We start from the raw sequence: 15,900 nt of genomic DNA on the forward strand, positions 1-15,900 counted from the left end.
GATTACATGTGGGTACCGTGCAAGGCATCCTTTAAAGCATGTATAAACCCTAACCACCCTCAATCCATCAAAATCCATATCCCCGTTTTTGAGTATTTCGCCAGATTCAGGATACTTCCATATTGAAAACAGGGAGATCTTGATGGATTCAGGATTGTAAGCCTAGCGGCACTGCAGGATTTTGATGGATTCAGGATACCTCCACACTGAGCAGTCACCAACACCAAAGTTTTTGTGCATGACACAATAGGTGGATTTTGGCAGATTCAGGATACTTTCTAGTAAAAAGCGCTCATGAGGTTAGGGTTTTAATTGACAGGAAATAATCCCATTATACCATCATAAGTACACGTACAGTACAGTGTACAAGCCATACAAGAATCATTTGTACCTAAAATTGGTATTGCCCCCCCCCCCACCCAAAAAAAATATATGAAGAAATGTTATGCACCACTTCTTATTGATCAGTCATCCCACGTTTGTTGCATTTTAGAGCAACATTACTGTTGCCTGATATAAAAGAAACAACTGGATACAATACATACATGTAGTAAAATGTTGGTATATTTACATCGTACAACAATTTACATTGTACAGCAATGTAGTGTTTTCTCACTTGTGCCTTTCTGTGCATTTCTGTAATTCACACATATGTGTTTGTACTTTATATTGTTACCAAAGTTCAATGGCGTATCACTTACATGCCCATTGTGAATGGAATCAATGGATGGCTTTTTGCCTGTAACAACAACGGAAGCAGGAAGTGGGCTCTGCCTTCACTGAATGGGCACCCCGAATTTGTAGATTTGTTTTCAGTGTGATATTCAGGGTAGCAGGAACTTCCAGGAAGCTATCACAAGAAAAGTCTGGTCCGACTGATAAAAGTGGAATCCCAGCTTTATGAAGGGCACTTTTTATAATTTATTTCTGCAGTCTTACAAGTAGTGTATTTCTGATGGGAAAGAGACCCAGTTTTCCTGCTTAACAGGTGTAACGCAAGTGTCCTTCCAACTAACTGTAAAGCCAGTGATTTTTCATTTCGAAAAAGGCCGTTTCAATCTGAGGTTTTCCCAGTCCATTTGAAGTTGAACATTGACCTCAATAGCACTGGATCCTACTGAAGTTTGTAACTTTTGTACGCAACATGTACCTACATGTATGTAAAAGAGTGTGTGGGTTAAAACTGTCCAAGAATGGAACTTGTGTCCTGTTTGTTATTTGTGTCGCCTGTTTACCAATGCACATGAACTAAGGACCATTGACGTAATCTGTCTCGTGTGTTATTTCCTCATAATGATTTCCTTTCTATAGTTTCAGATTTTTGTTTCTGTTCCAAGCTTGACCTTGAGGACTTGGTACCATTGCACTGATCAAGCGGACCTACATAACAACATCCATTGAAAACGAGTGGTCTATATACAATCAATCAGTGAATACAATACAGAATGACAGGTTTCCACGTACGCTATACATACATGTACATACATGCACAATAATGAGCCACTATTTTTGCTCTCACCTGTTCATTACATGCACATGTGTAGATGAACTCTTTATCAACATCAAAAGTATTTTGTGAAGTTGTTGGTGTTAAAAGAGTGTAGGTTACAGTTGACGGGTAATGTAATCCTGTCCATTCAAATCCACCAAAGCCAACAACTTGTTAAAGGGAAGGTACATCATTGGCTTTTGCTGTAATTTTCAGAAATGAACTATTTGAGGGGTTAGTATAATAGATCAAATATTGTTACACTGACATGTTTGAAGTTTTGTGTTCGAAAATGATGGAAAAACCAAGAAAAACAAAAATGGTCAAGTAGTCTGGTTCCTTGACTCCACTAAAGATAAAATGGATCAATTCATAGATGACGGAAAATTGTAAGGGAAGGGAAGCAGTCTAGCTGGCCTGCACCCGTTCATGAACATGTAACCAATAGCAAACAAAATTTGGACTGACAAAAGTGTAAAGTTGGAGCAGTAGATGAAAAATAGTTAGGTTTTTCCAACGGTGGTCAGCCGACCACCGTTGGAAATGTATACAAAAATACCATTTTTTTGAAAATGACTTCACACCAGGTGCCATAACTTTACAGGATGCTTTAGACTGTCATTTACCAACATCCTAGTAAGGTATTTCGTAAAAACTTGGTAGTTTTATTTTTCGATGTTTGCAAAAGTTGTATATTCCCTTTAAGGGCGAAGCCGAAGGGGCATACTGTTTCCGCCTTGTCCTTCCGTGGGTGGGTGTGTGTGTGGGTGGGTGTGTGTGTGGTGTGTGTGTCCGGACAAATCTTGTCAGCGCGATAACTTGAGAAATACTTAACATATGAACTTCAAATTTGGTTTGTGGATTGTCCTTGGTAATCCTAAGAAGCCTTGTGCATTTGGGGCCGAAAGGTCAAGGGTCAAGGTCACAGTGGCTGAAACAATAGAAATTTTGTCAGTGCGATAACTTGAGAAATACTTAACATATGAACTTCAAATTTGGTTTGTGGATTTTCCTTGGTAATCCTAAGAAGCCTTTTGCATTTGGGTCCGAAAGGTCAAGGGTCAAGGTCACAGTGGCTGAAACAATAGAAATTTTGTCAGTGCGATAACTTGAGAAATACTTAACATATGAACTTCAAATTTGGTTTGTGGATTGTCCTTGGTAATCCTAAGAAGCCTTTTGCATTTGGGGCCAAAAGGTCAAGGGTCAAGGTCACAGTGGCTGAAACAATAGAAATTTTGTCAGCGCGATAACTTGAGAAATACTTAACATATGAACTTCAAATTTGGTTTGTGGATTGTCCTTGGTAATCCTAAGAAGCCTTTTGCATTTGGGGCCGAAAGGTCAAGGGTCAAGGTCACAATGGCTGAAACAATAGAAATTTTGTCAGCGCCATAACTTGAGAAATACTTTACATATGAACTTCGAATTTGGTTTGTGGATTGTCCTTGGCAATTCTAAGAAGCCTTTTGCATTTGGGGCCAAAAGGTCAAGGGTCAAGGTCACAGTGACTAAAACAAAAGAAATTTTGTCAGCGCGATAACTTGAGAAATACTTTACAAAGAACTTCAAATTTGGTTTGTGGATTGTTCTTGGCAATCCTAAGGAGCCTATCGCATTGGGGGTCGAAAGGTCCAGGGTCAAGGTCACAGTGGCTAAAACAATAGAAATCTTGTATTTATTCTGAGATCATAGGGATTAGGGATTAATTCATATAAAACCTACAGAGGACACTAATGCTGTCAATGAACGTTCCATTTGACCAAGGTACATGTAAGTTGATGTTAGAGTGGTGTTATGTCATGGAAACAGTCACGGTTGCGGGGCATTTGTGTTTGTAAACACACCTGACTTGTTTATTTTTCAAACTGTGTTTGTTTCATTGGGTTTACTGCACAGTGTTAGATTTTGATGAATTCAGGATAAAGGAGACTTAAGGGTTTGCATGGTGGACGTGATCTATGAATGGGAGGTTTGTGGTAACACCATATGAATAATACATGTATCTTTTAGTGAGTTGTGTGGTTCTGAGAAGAACTAAGGCAAAAAAAAAAAATGCTTCCGATTACATGGCATTTGAAAAGAGGTTAGGTACAAAATGTAGGTATGGGATTTTTTTTTTAGCAATTTTATTTTTGTGTACGATCCTATGGAGGTGTCTGAATGTAGTCAAGGGTAAAAGGTAGTAATTGATGATTTCAGGTTTTTTTCCTCATTCCCCCCCCCCCAAAAAAAAAAATTAGGTAGGGGCTTTCAAAATAGGGTAGGTACCTAGGGTAACCGGAAGCAGTACTATTAATTTTTTTTGCCTAATTGGTTTAACGCGACATTTCAAACCGTACCGGTATGCTCTGTTCGTCATCAGGAGACGTCATTCAGGATACATGTAGTTCCCATGTATATATACATAACGTGTACATGATGTAATTGTATTATTTTATCCCAAGGAGCAGTAGTTTTACCACAAAACTAAAGTACCCTTCATTCCAAAATGACTGAGCAGTACTGTAAGGAACTAGTTTTATAAGGTTTTATTATGTGGCTTCACATATTAATGTACATGTGCATAACACATTGATCAATATCCTGTTGATTATAATCTGTCCCAGTTCAAGAGTAGCGTCAATACTTGTCTTTCCACTTGACTGTTTTGTAGATTTCCTTTTGTGTTCCTTCTTTGTGTAGCCCTCACGTGAGTGGTCGTTTAATAGTGATGTTAATAGCTAAATTGTGATCAGCGACTCTCATTACCCCTAACTCCCTAGCATGATTTACTATACCCATCCTGGCAAATTCCAACACCATATGGGAAACTGCACACACGCATTTCTGACTTTGATTCAGGAGGTGTGCCAACCCAATGTAAAAGACTGTCAGTTTAGGGGTACTGTACCCATCCTGACAGATTCCAACAAAACATGCCGTTGGGGTTTGATGGGTTGAGTTCTGTTAGGGTTACAAAACCAAAACAATTAAATGACAGCCATTAAGATATCAGTAGTGGTGGAAGAAATCAGAGATTTCAAAATTCGGTTATCCTAACTTTTTCAAACCGAATAACAAGTTATCTGATTTCACGGGAACTTCCCATCCAGCTCACAGTCATGCCAACAACAAGTGACGAGTGAGGTGCCGCATGCAATGCTCTCCCAATGACTGGGTATAGTTTGCAGGATTCAATGACCACTGGGCCTTTACAAAAACACCCCAGAGCTGTAATATTGAAAACAAAAATGGATGGGAACTCTCTGATAATCATATGATGCAACATTTGAGACCACGTTCACAGACCACACGTCATGTAGCTACACTACACGCTACACACTACTGAGCATGCGAAACATCCCTTGGCCTCAATATAATATTAATGGGAAGTTGGGAACTAGTTTCCGCCACGTTTCCAAAACCGAAAACCGAATAGTGGAATTCAAACCAAATTTTTTAATAATCCAGATGTAAATTCTATCACTTAGCATGATATGCCCCCCAACTCTGCCCTTTAATGTCTGGGTTGCAATAAACCTCATTTACTAGATGGACATGTACATGTACATGTACAATGTATCATCGTCTTATCAAATTTAATTTAAAGACGAGCGACTTTGCAGAATGCACTTAACCCCAGGACATAGACTGAAGTGAATAAAGGCTTGCCTCAAATAGCTGGAACAGTATGCAGTAGTCCGAAAAAAAAGAAGACACCAACACTATCGTAATATATGATTTGGTAGGGATTGTTAGGGGGGCAGGGGACACTTAAATCCGGATTTTTAAAAATTTGGTTCAGACATTTTGAAACTGTGGGATAGACGCTACATCAAATTACAGAAACAAGGTTGTTGGGGGGGGGGCTTGAATTTGATTCCATAAAAATCATTAATTTTAAAGGTATTGTACAAGTGTACATACACTAACACATGCATAATTATACATTTAAATACTACAGTGGCCTCTAAATTTAAAAGAGGTTGGAAAGTTTACTTCATCATTAAATCAACACCCCTTTCAGCTCATACATATGTACATGTACAAGTGTACATGTATGTACACACAATCTTGTTCCGTAATTGTAGACCACACACCTTTTGAGCGATATGGGGGCCGAAGACGCTCTGGAGACAGCAGCACTGTGCGCAAGCGTTTACATGGCACACACGCATGCGCGGTTGAAATTTTTCGTCGGTTCAGTGCGTGACATCGCCTAGCTGCAATCGGCTGAATGAGAACGTGTCCCAGACACTGATTTTGGATGCAATTCAAAATACGACTCGGTAACTTTCGAATTGAAATCGAGATCCTAGAATATTACTTTCTCAAAATATTCACTCAGCTAAACTTCATCAGCTTAGTTGTTACGCACCTGTTTTTAGTTTTTGAGCGCTTTTGTAGCTTCAAAAAGGGGGAAAAATGCACAAATGACACATGATCTGCCCTACCTTTAACACGTTTGGAGCTCTACAATACATAATGGATACAAGTACTGTGTTCATATGGGTAACATTTCTCTACCAAGGAGCAACGCCACTCGTCCACTGCTCCCCCTTAATCACTAATCGCTGATGCAGATTTCAATTACGCTGGGTTTATGAATTGGATAATTTAAGCTTTTTAAATGTCACCGACTGTTGTGATAAATATTACGCAGGATAGAGTGAGCGAGTCATGTGGAATGGAGTGTAACAATCCCATGATGGTCGAGTAATTATACCGTTAAACTGCAGTCATGTCTGGTATGCCAGTCTGCCATCCCAGACATCTTTGTATTTGTCTCTAGTCTGGAGATTAAGCACGACCAACTGACCAAGGAATATTAATTTTTTCAAACTTCAAAAATGAGTTTTAGGGCCTACATGTACTTGGGAAACTCCAGCTCCAATACTGATCGGGAATTCGACATGTAGAGCTGTAGGTCAATGTACATTGTAGCCAGCAGTCTAAAAATGGCAGAGGCTGTGAAATTTGGCCTCAACACAGCCGCCAAAATCATCATATTTTTCATATTTTAGTCAGCTTTGTTATGTTTTAAGTCGATTCTTTGCTTCTTGAATCATTCACATTGACCTCCAGCTCTGTTCGTGTTGAATTCCCGATGAGCATTGGAGCTGGAGTTTCTCAAGCTAACATGTAGAAGACTCAAATCTTAGGCAAGACAAACAAAGAGGGCCTGGTATTTATTAACCTTAACCCTCAATCTTCCAAAGTCCTCCTGGCGGTTTCGCAGGATTTTAAAGGATTGAGGGTGAATGCATTTTGAGAGGCAGGGCTGTTGGAGTATGTTGTAGGATTGAGGCGCTGGGTATTCTTCATTTGAACATAAGTGCAACATTTTGGAGGATTTTGGAGGATTGAGGATGGTTCCTTACAAAAAGGGGCTAGGGGGTTATGAAACGCTGTTTTTTTTCTTCTATGTATTATTAGCTTTTGCCGTGCAACATGTGCATAGTATAAAATCTCCCTCTGTTGCAGACAAATGCAGCAAAGCCTTTCCAGCAGACAAAATGAATTGAGTGACTGTTTTTTAAACAGTTTTGAGCGCTCCCTGCCAACATAAGCAGGATTGATTGGCTGTGACTACCAAATGTACACGTATGTGTACATATACATGTATACGGGTGCATACGGTACCTACATGTACATGAGTGTGTCCCCCAATACCTACATGTATGTTCCCAATACCTATGTTCTTCAATACTAACGTTCCCCAACACCTGTGTTCCCGAACCCTAACCCTAAGGATTTTGGGGAAGATAGGTATTGGGGAACATCGGGTAGACCTCATGTACATGTACACACATTCATATTGTGGTTTGTTATAACAGTACTAGAGGACAATAGGGTTCACATCACGATTTACCGAAGGTCCTTGATGTGTGATCGTGTACAAAACATATGGGACGTACCGGTACGTCTTCCTAAAAAGTATGAACAAAAGAGGGACAATAGGGGTCCATGATGTACATGTACATATGTACAGTGTTTGTACTTATACCGTACTGGTACATGTATGTACATGTAACCTCATTAGATGGATCAAATTGAATTTAAATTGTGACACCTGTATGGTGTCGCTTCCAAAAATGTTGGAAATTCCTGAACATGCACTCATCGTGAAATCTGTACGTTGTCTGCATTCACCTTTTTGTTATCCAATCTCAACCTGCCTGATCAATTAACAAATGGAGTGCCTGCCACAGCACTGGCTGTCTACATGCCACTGACTCCCCTCCCCCCCCCCCCCCCCCCCCCCCCCCCTCCTTGCCAAACTGTCATGTCTTATTTTTTCACCACCGGGGTACCTTGTGACGCTACATGAGTGCTTGTGGGTACAGTATTGAACTCACAAATTAATTCCTGTCAGGGTGTGACGTGGCCATAGAGACCGACAGTTTAAAGTGGCATGGCATGCTATTTTTGTACTGTACCTACATTGTACATGTACAAACATTCATGTACCGGATAATTAGCTGAAGTTGGAAATGCTTGAGTGGCGAGTAATGTAATAAGTTCCAGTATTGTTTTACCCAAAATAGGCAAATATGAAACTTCAGCAAAAAGTGTTTAAGTAGTGATGAATTAACCCTAACCTTAACAACTCCATCAAAAATTCATCCCCCGTTTTAGGGCATTTTGGCAGATACCGGTACATGTAAGCCATATGTGCCAAGTCCATCAAAATCCACCAGCACCAGCATGACCAGTGGTGGATTTCAATGGATTTGGTCCTGAAGCATTATGGTATAAAAGCAGAATGAGTGATGGATTTTGATGGACAAGTCGAACATGGTCTTCAGCGTCTCAGGGAGTTGGGGTAATCATTTCAAACAATACGTACAACTACATGTACATGTCATGCACATCTATAACATCGAACACAAGTAACCCTACATGTACATGTATATGTACATGTACATGTACATACATGTACATGTACATAACCCTGCTCAATCCAACAGGAGCTACATGTAACGATTTTACATTTTTCAGTTGGATCCTGTTGAATTGAATTGAGGTGTAACCTTGCCTATTCCTGCTGGATTCTATTACATTCTGTTGCATCCTGTTGCGTTCAGCAGGCAACAGAATCTGTCAAAATGAGAAGATTATTTCTTATTGTAAGGTACCGGTACCCAGTAACATGTCCCAAGCCCTCCGATTTTTCACACACCCATGCATGGATGAAGGTTATACAAAGATCCAATAGTGATAGTACCGGTATTTATATTCAAATACTGGTACATGATGCACATGTACATGTGCACGTAAGCCCCCTTTTTTGTGGTTTGCTGCTTATCGGTATGGCCTATGGCTATGCACTCAAAAAAAGAAGGCATGATTCAATAAAAGTGTCCTCAAACAGAAAGAACTGTTACCAGTCAAGTTTACGTTCTGAATATCAACACTAAAGATTATACGATCAACAAATGTATGGCCATTTCAGCATTGACATGCTGAGGGGAAGGTCCAGTTCGGTTGACTGACTCCATTCATTGTGAAAGAATGGAACTTTTGACATGATAGAGTCTGTTCAGATACATGTACTGGGCATATGCCAAGTGTATTGAGTACAGAGTGATTACCATGTACATGTATACAGGTCTGGGAAAAAACTGAATTTAGGGGGGTTATTTGACTGTTTAGCATGGAATTTGCTATGTTTACATTACGGTATGTATGTAAATCGATGATAGAAAACATGACTTGCATTGGGTGTGCTTAATTTGCGGGTAGAATGGGAAGCGGGTACCTAATTGAAAAATAATCCAGGTACCCATTAGGCCCCCCCCAAAAAAGTCTCTGGTTTCTGGTATGCGCGCGCGTCGCCGTAGCCATGCGCGTCGGCAAAATGAAAAGGTTTTTTTTTCAATGAAAGATGATGTCTCAAAACCGCCAAACTCACTGGTTTGACTGGAATCCTGCTGCTGCTGCACAATTTTAACGTGTTTTTAGATTGGGTTATGGTCGAGAATAAGCTTTATGTGGCCTCTCTGGACTCCCATATATTTGCACTAAGTTTAGTCGGGCACCATTTGCAGTCATCAGCCGACATTTGAAGCAAAAAATCGGGTACAAAAAAAAAAAAAGCCGCGTCGCCGCACCACTTTTTGGGCAAGCTCCATACCAGAAACCGGAGACTTTTTTTTTTGGCCTTAAGCCCAACCCCAAAATTCAAGTCTAGGAAGTTGCTGTTCAGATTGTTCATAAAGATCCGTACGATAATATCGGTGCATCGATACAGCAAGACACAAGTGACTTGACTTTGGTTGGCACAAAATGTACTTGTCTCATTACAAAATCATTGTTTACGTAAAGAGTGTACATGTACATGTACCGGTACATGCACGTGTTTCACATCGGGTTTTTTTCCTTCATATTTTGAATTTTTTTCTTTCTTAATGCGGTCCACGTGCATGTGGCCGGTATGTGATGATGAGCCCTTAGGGGTTGCTTGAAATGTCAGACGTTAAGAAGAACTGACAAGTATAAGACTCGGAGCTTTCTTCCCTGGTGGGATCAGATCTGAATTGTTAACAGAGGGAAGGGTGAATAAATAGAGCATGCCGTGGGTTATGAGAGCAGCATGCATGCCTTTGGCAGGTGTACCTACATGTCCATGTACATGTTTATTGTCTAACCGTACTGTGGTGTCAAATTCACACCTGTAGGTGTATTAAGTGCAGACGTGTGCGTGCTGGTTCATGGGTTAATACTAGTAAATTTGCACTTAAAGTTAGAGTGGACCATATGCTCTATCCAAAAAGTAACCGACCAAATTGTTGTTAAAAATTTACTTTGTTACTTAACTCCCTGTGAAATTATTCCTTCTGGCATGCTGTCACTTTGAAGAAAACAATAAAAGAAGGTCATTTCCAAAGATGTGTCAAGTGACACTTTTTGGAAATTTTTGTTTGCGGTTGGTTTGTAACTGGGTGAATCCGTGAATGGGTGCAAGCGTTTACGGGACGCACACGCGTGCGCGGCTGCTATTATTCGACGGTTCAGTATGTGACATCATGTACGTAATACATGTACATGTATACAACATGTGGGTCTATGTATACCACATGTGGGTACATGTACACGTGTACATGTACCAGTATGTACAATCGGCTGAATGAGAATCATGTCTCAAGTGCTGATTTAGGGATATTGTCAAGACAGGGCGCAATTCAAAATATGACATGGCAATTTTCAATTGAAATCGAGATCCAGCGTACTGTGTTTTCTCAAAATATACAGAGCTCTTCAGTTGTTAAGAATCCATCTTTAGATTTTGATTTTTGAGCACTTTTGTTGCTTCAAATGAAAAAAAAAACATGTGCAAGTGAAAAATGGTCCATTAATACAAGCAGTTACAAGTGGGTCTACATAAAAGTACATGTACATGTACCGGTACATGTACTGTACGTTCATACAGATACATACACGTACGTGTACATTTATGTATTTAATATGCAAATACAGACGTAAGTCATTGACACTGCAGTACACGTACATGTAAGTCATTGACACTGCAATGTGCATGTTCATATTGAAGGCTTAAAGGTTTACAAAAATATGTATGTAGAAATAGGAAAATATCAAAAAACACATTACAAATAGGGAGTTAAACAGTATTGTTATGCAGTGGTTACTAAGTCCTCAACCCCAGGTGATTCACAGAGAATTCCTTGGAAAATTGCCAGACATGTGAATTCACGGACCTGGGCATGCCAAATTATGTACGTTCATTTGCCTATAACGGAGCGCACTTTTTGAAGTTGGTGAATTTGAGTCAATTACAAAATAGTTTGCCAACTCCAAATCCGCTCCGTTCACAAGTACCCCCTCACCGGCAAGAAAAGTACAGTTGGGGGTGACCGACCGACGCCATCTTGCCTGACTGCAATTCATTTGCCGCGAAGCACGGCTACTGCGTGTACATACATGTAGTACAAATCCCCTGGTGTACATGTGTCACACACAAGGAACGATGTGTGTCAACCAGCAAAATGTCCCGCCCATGGGACATCGTTGCTAGGTAAAAGGTCGCCCTCTTTTGTCAGCGCACGGAGCCTATACATGATGTTGCACCCTCCTGTTATATAAAGGCGAATGATGGACTGTTCACAGTTCCTTGGAACAGCTTGTATTCTTTCGTCAAATGTGCATGTACATGTACATACTATGTACGTCATAACAATGTATGTAAGACCCCCCCTTCCACAACAACCCTGAAAAATATCTTTCCATTATACATACATGTACATACGTACGTGTGCATTTAGCAATCTTTTACGATTTGTGTGGTTTGATTTCTAGTTGGTTCAATCTTCTCTCCTGTTTTCATGGGCAAGCCTAGGGGCCCCCTGCTGAATGTCCCAAGATAAATTTAGAACCTGTCCATTATTTTCTGGCCGGTAATCCGAGCCGTGATGGGTATTGCCTTACTGGACATGAATGGGAAACATCTCGAGCGAATTGCGATGTCGGCACGCCAAGCCGGATTGATGGAGAGTATTTTTCTCGACTGCGGCAGGGTTAATATCTTGGGAGGGTTAACTGACTTGTTGGTGGCTGTCCCTGCTGAAATCTTGGCACACAATTACAAAAAAACGGTGCAAATAGTGGATTTCAGAAGATGACACCCACACTGAGCGAACAGGAATAACAGATCCTTAGAAGGAAAAAAAAGATGACATTGAATGAGAAGGGAGTTTTGGAGCTCAATATTTACGTGATCTTTCCAGTAGGTCATTCAACGTGTTAGATGTATCATTTATTGATTTTAACAGTCCAGCAATTTTGCTAAAACGCTTACACAGAAATGATGTAAATGATGATGAAAATAATAAAAGTACAAATGTACATGTGATTAGGCTAAACAAAAAAAGTTTCCGGTTTCTGTTCTGCACGCGCGGCGCCATAGCCATGCGCGTCGGAAAAATAATTATTATTATTTTTTTAATGTAAGATGATGTCTGAAAACCGCCAAACTCACTGGTTTGACTGGAATTCTGCTGCTGCACAATTTCAGTGTGTTTTTAGATGGGGTTACGATCAAGTTTATGTGGCCTCTCTGGGCTCCCATATATTTTGCACTGAATTTAGTCGGGCACCATTTGCAGACGGTGTTGTAATTTTGTAATTGTGCGTCTGGAAGCCGGACTGAGGGGGCGACGGTCGAGTATCTGGAACCTGTAAACGGTTTTTAATTAGCGCAATATGTAAGGGAGCAGACTTACGTGTATGACTAGCCTGGCAGCTCCATCGAGATCGTAAGTGGCTGCAGAATTCTCAATCCTTATGGCCTTACTGTGGTCACCTCAAGCTTCACTGCTGAAGGATATTTATGAGAGTTTTAAGGGGATCGAAGCATCATCTGCAACATCAGCCGACATTTGAAGAAAAAAAAAAGTTGGAAAAAAAAAAAAAAGCTACGTCGTCACACCACTTTTGGGGCAAGCTCCATACCAGAAACCAGAGAATTTTTTTTTTGCCTTATGAAGAATTGAGTGAACACAATAATCAAAACATGTACCGGTAACATAACATGGACAGAATCTTCGCTATAAATTGACAGAACTCTAATTACCGTGTGCATGAATTTACCCAAAATGTCATCTCATTTATGTTCATAGCCCATTTAGGATTGCTGCCAGCCAAAATAAACACAATGTTCTTGGTCTCTAATTAAGAGACTTGTATGTAACGTATGCAACACGGACATAAATCTTGTGACAAATTTCTGTCCATGTTGTGTACGTAATATCCTGAACATAATACCCTGTAACTTATTAAAAATACGAAAAAAAACATGAAAAAAAGTAAAACTGCTGCAAACTGCTTACTGACTGGATGGACCTGAAATATATAAATCTTAAAATTAATGTGGCCTGACGTTGCGAACTTAGCAAGTTCTTCTTCAGAGGCTAAAACAGAAATGACAGAGGTACATACATTAACATGGGGGTGCACACAAACATGCAGGGCTGAAAGATACGGTACATGTAGATTGTCTTGGTTTTTACAGGCAACAATGCTGTAGGGAAAAGAATGAAAAGGCACAATATTTGATGAAGACATTTATTGTAATTATAACTTTCTTTCAATATTAACAAACTTTCTGTCCATGTGGCGTACTTATCGCTGTGAGCATAAATATCTTGTCAAATTTGCCTGGAAAGTCTGAAATTCTTTAAAAGCACAATCCTCAACAATGGGGTGGGATTGTACAAGTGGAAAATAGGACAAACAACTTGATATTAGATGAAGTAAAAACCAAACAAAATGTTTCTCGTCCGCTTTCTTTTTGGAGGCCACCTGGATTTTTAAAATTTTTTACTTTTGAAAAATGCAGTAAAAAACATGGAAAAAGTCCACAAATTCATCGGAAATTAAATACTTGCAAAATATGTGAGTCAAAGTTTTCAGTATAGACCAATACAACTCTAAATTACACTGCAAATTTGTTCAGTTCTCTTGTCCAACTTGTCTTTCATTTTAAAAGTGTCTTTGAACAGTGGAAACACCAACGGTTGCAGGAAATTTTAAAATGGCGGCCATCTTGAAAAAATTAAAAAATGAAAAATAAAAAGCCCCTCTTCCTCCTTTTTTCCAAAAACCCGGATGCGAAACATGGTGTTTTTTTATACAGCCTTATTATCCTGCTTCGTTTCCAATCCCATGTTACACTTTTGTACCCCTTTACTGTGGAAAGGCCCATATTGATGAGTGATTTTTTTTTTTCCATTCCTTCTGCAGTTCGGCCCTTGACAAACAAACCGGCTGCAGTGTTGCCATCAAGAAGATTAGTCCTTTTGAACATCAGACGTACTGCCAGCGCACCCTGAGAGAAATCAAGATCCTCACGCGCTTCCGACATGAAAATGTAAGTCTGGGGCTCTGACCCCACAACCCTGAATGCAACGGAGAACAGTAGTGTTGAAAGTTGTTGCATACTGTTGTATTTAGCAGTTGCATGCTTCGCCCAGGCTGCCAAGTTGCCCATGCTTTGTTGCATTTTGTACTGGTATGGTAGAATCCACTGTTGCAGTCTCTTGCATTTAGCAGGGAGCTGCTCATAGTGCTAAGGATGGCGCAACAGAATCCACCGTTGCATTTCATTGCATATTCCTAACAACCACAGGGTATTCTCCAGGCACCCTGCCAAATGCAACAGAATGAACCTACCCTGCCAAATGCAACGGAATGCAGGGGTGCAATCACTGATCTCTATATAAAGACTGGATAGCGGATATGCATACAACATTCACACAGTAGACTTTGCATATTGACCAATTCGCCCCCGGTCTCACGAAGATGGCCGCGTATAATACGAACGTTCTACGCGTAAATACGCGCGCGTTGTATCAACAGTTGACGCGCATTTTGGTCACGTACACATATTATGATGTTCTAAAAGGGACACATTTCCGTAGTGATTATTATTTCAAAACGCCGAAAAAGTTATATTTGCGGCATTTTAGTAACCACGACGTTAGAAAAATTGTAGTTAACCTTGGTCAGTGATGGTGGTCCAGTGAACCGCGACGTTACAAAAGAAATCATGCTGTCTATAAAAATGACAACTTGTCCTTTGTAGATCACCAGCCGGTCTCACCAATATGGCGTCAAATTCGTACATTGTGCGGCTCTTTATTAGCTATCCAGTCTTTATATAGAGATCAGTGGGTGCAATGCATCAGATCAGGACACTGCTAAATGCAACAACTTGCAACAACTTTTTTGCCATTGGTGCATTCTGTTGCATTTAGCAGGGTTAGGCTTAAAGCAGGAAAACTGTTCATAGGGACAAAGCTGGTGCATCAGAATCCACTGTTGCATAAATGTTGCATTTCAAATTAGGTTTTGCCCTTCACCGACGTATAAACACTGTATACTCAGTGTGTTACCTCCCGAGTAAAAGTTGGGAAAAAATCACTCGGGTGGGACTGATAAAATTCCATCTTATGGGTGGGACGGATAAAATTCCATCTTATGATTAACCCGTACCCTACTAGACCCTCCAACGCATGCCAATATGTGCCTCAAGAAAATCTCCTATGTTTTTTGCATGGCCCTCCAATATCTGCCATGTCATTTCAAGGGTAACTGGACAGGCACTCCAATACATGCCACAGAGAACAATGAGAGTCCTCTGATAACAAAGTGAGTGCCCCCAGCTGGTCAGTATCAGGCACCCTCCAGGGCCTCCAACTCCTGCCAATTGGAGCCTTCACTGCTACATCAAAGTATCCTCCAATAAACTGCAGCTGGAGGGCATTGGCATAACCAACTGACATGCAGTAAACTACCCTCAGAGAGTAAGGGTTAAATGTTGCATTTAGCAGGGTAACTGGTCATAGTGCAAAACTGGTTGTTCATCCAGTATTTCTTGTGACTGGACTCGGTGATGGACTCGACCACATCCC

The 15,900-nt window shown here is 40.4% G+C and overlaps 1 protein-coding gene across 1 annotated transcript in view; it reads left to right on the plus strand.

Moving 5' to 3' along the window:
• Window positions 1–15,900, plus strand: part of LOC119730216 (mitogen-activated protein kinase 1-like) — a 49,164-nt gene that overhangs the window by 3,559 nt on the left and 29,705 nt on the right. Inside the window, exon 2 of the mRNA XM_038203007.1 lies at window positions 14,231–14,357. Within this exon, the coding sequence (XP_038058935.1) occupies window positions 14,231–14,357 (127 nt within the window). The remainder of the gene's footprint in view (window positions 1–14,230; window positions 14,358–15,900) is intronic.

The sequence above is a fragment of the Patiria miniata genome, unplaced genomic scaffold (genome assembly GCF_015706575.1).
Source record: "Patiria miniata isolate m_02_andy unplaced genomic scaffold, ASM1570657v1 HiC_scaffold_22, whole genome shotgun sequence".
Lineage (NCBI taxonomy): Eukaryota > Metazoa > Echinodermata > Asteroidea > Valvatida > Asterinidae > Patiria > Patiria miniata.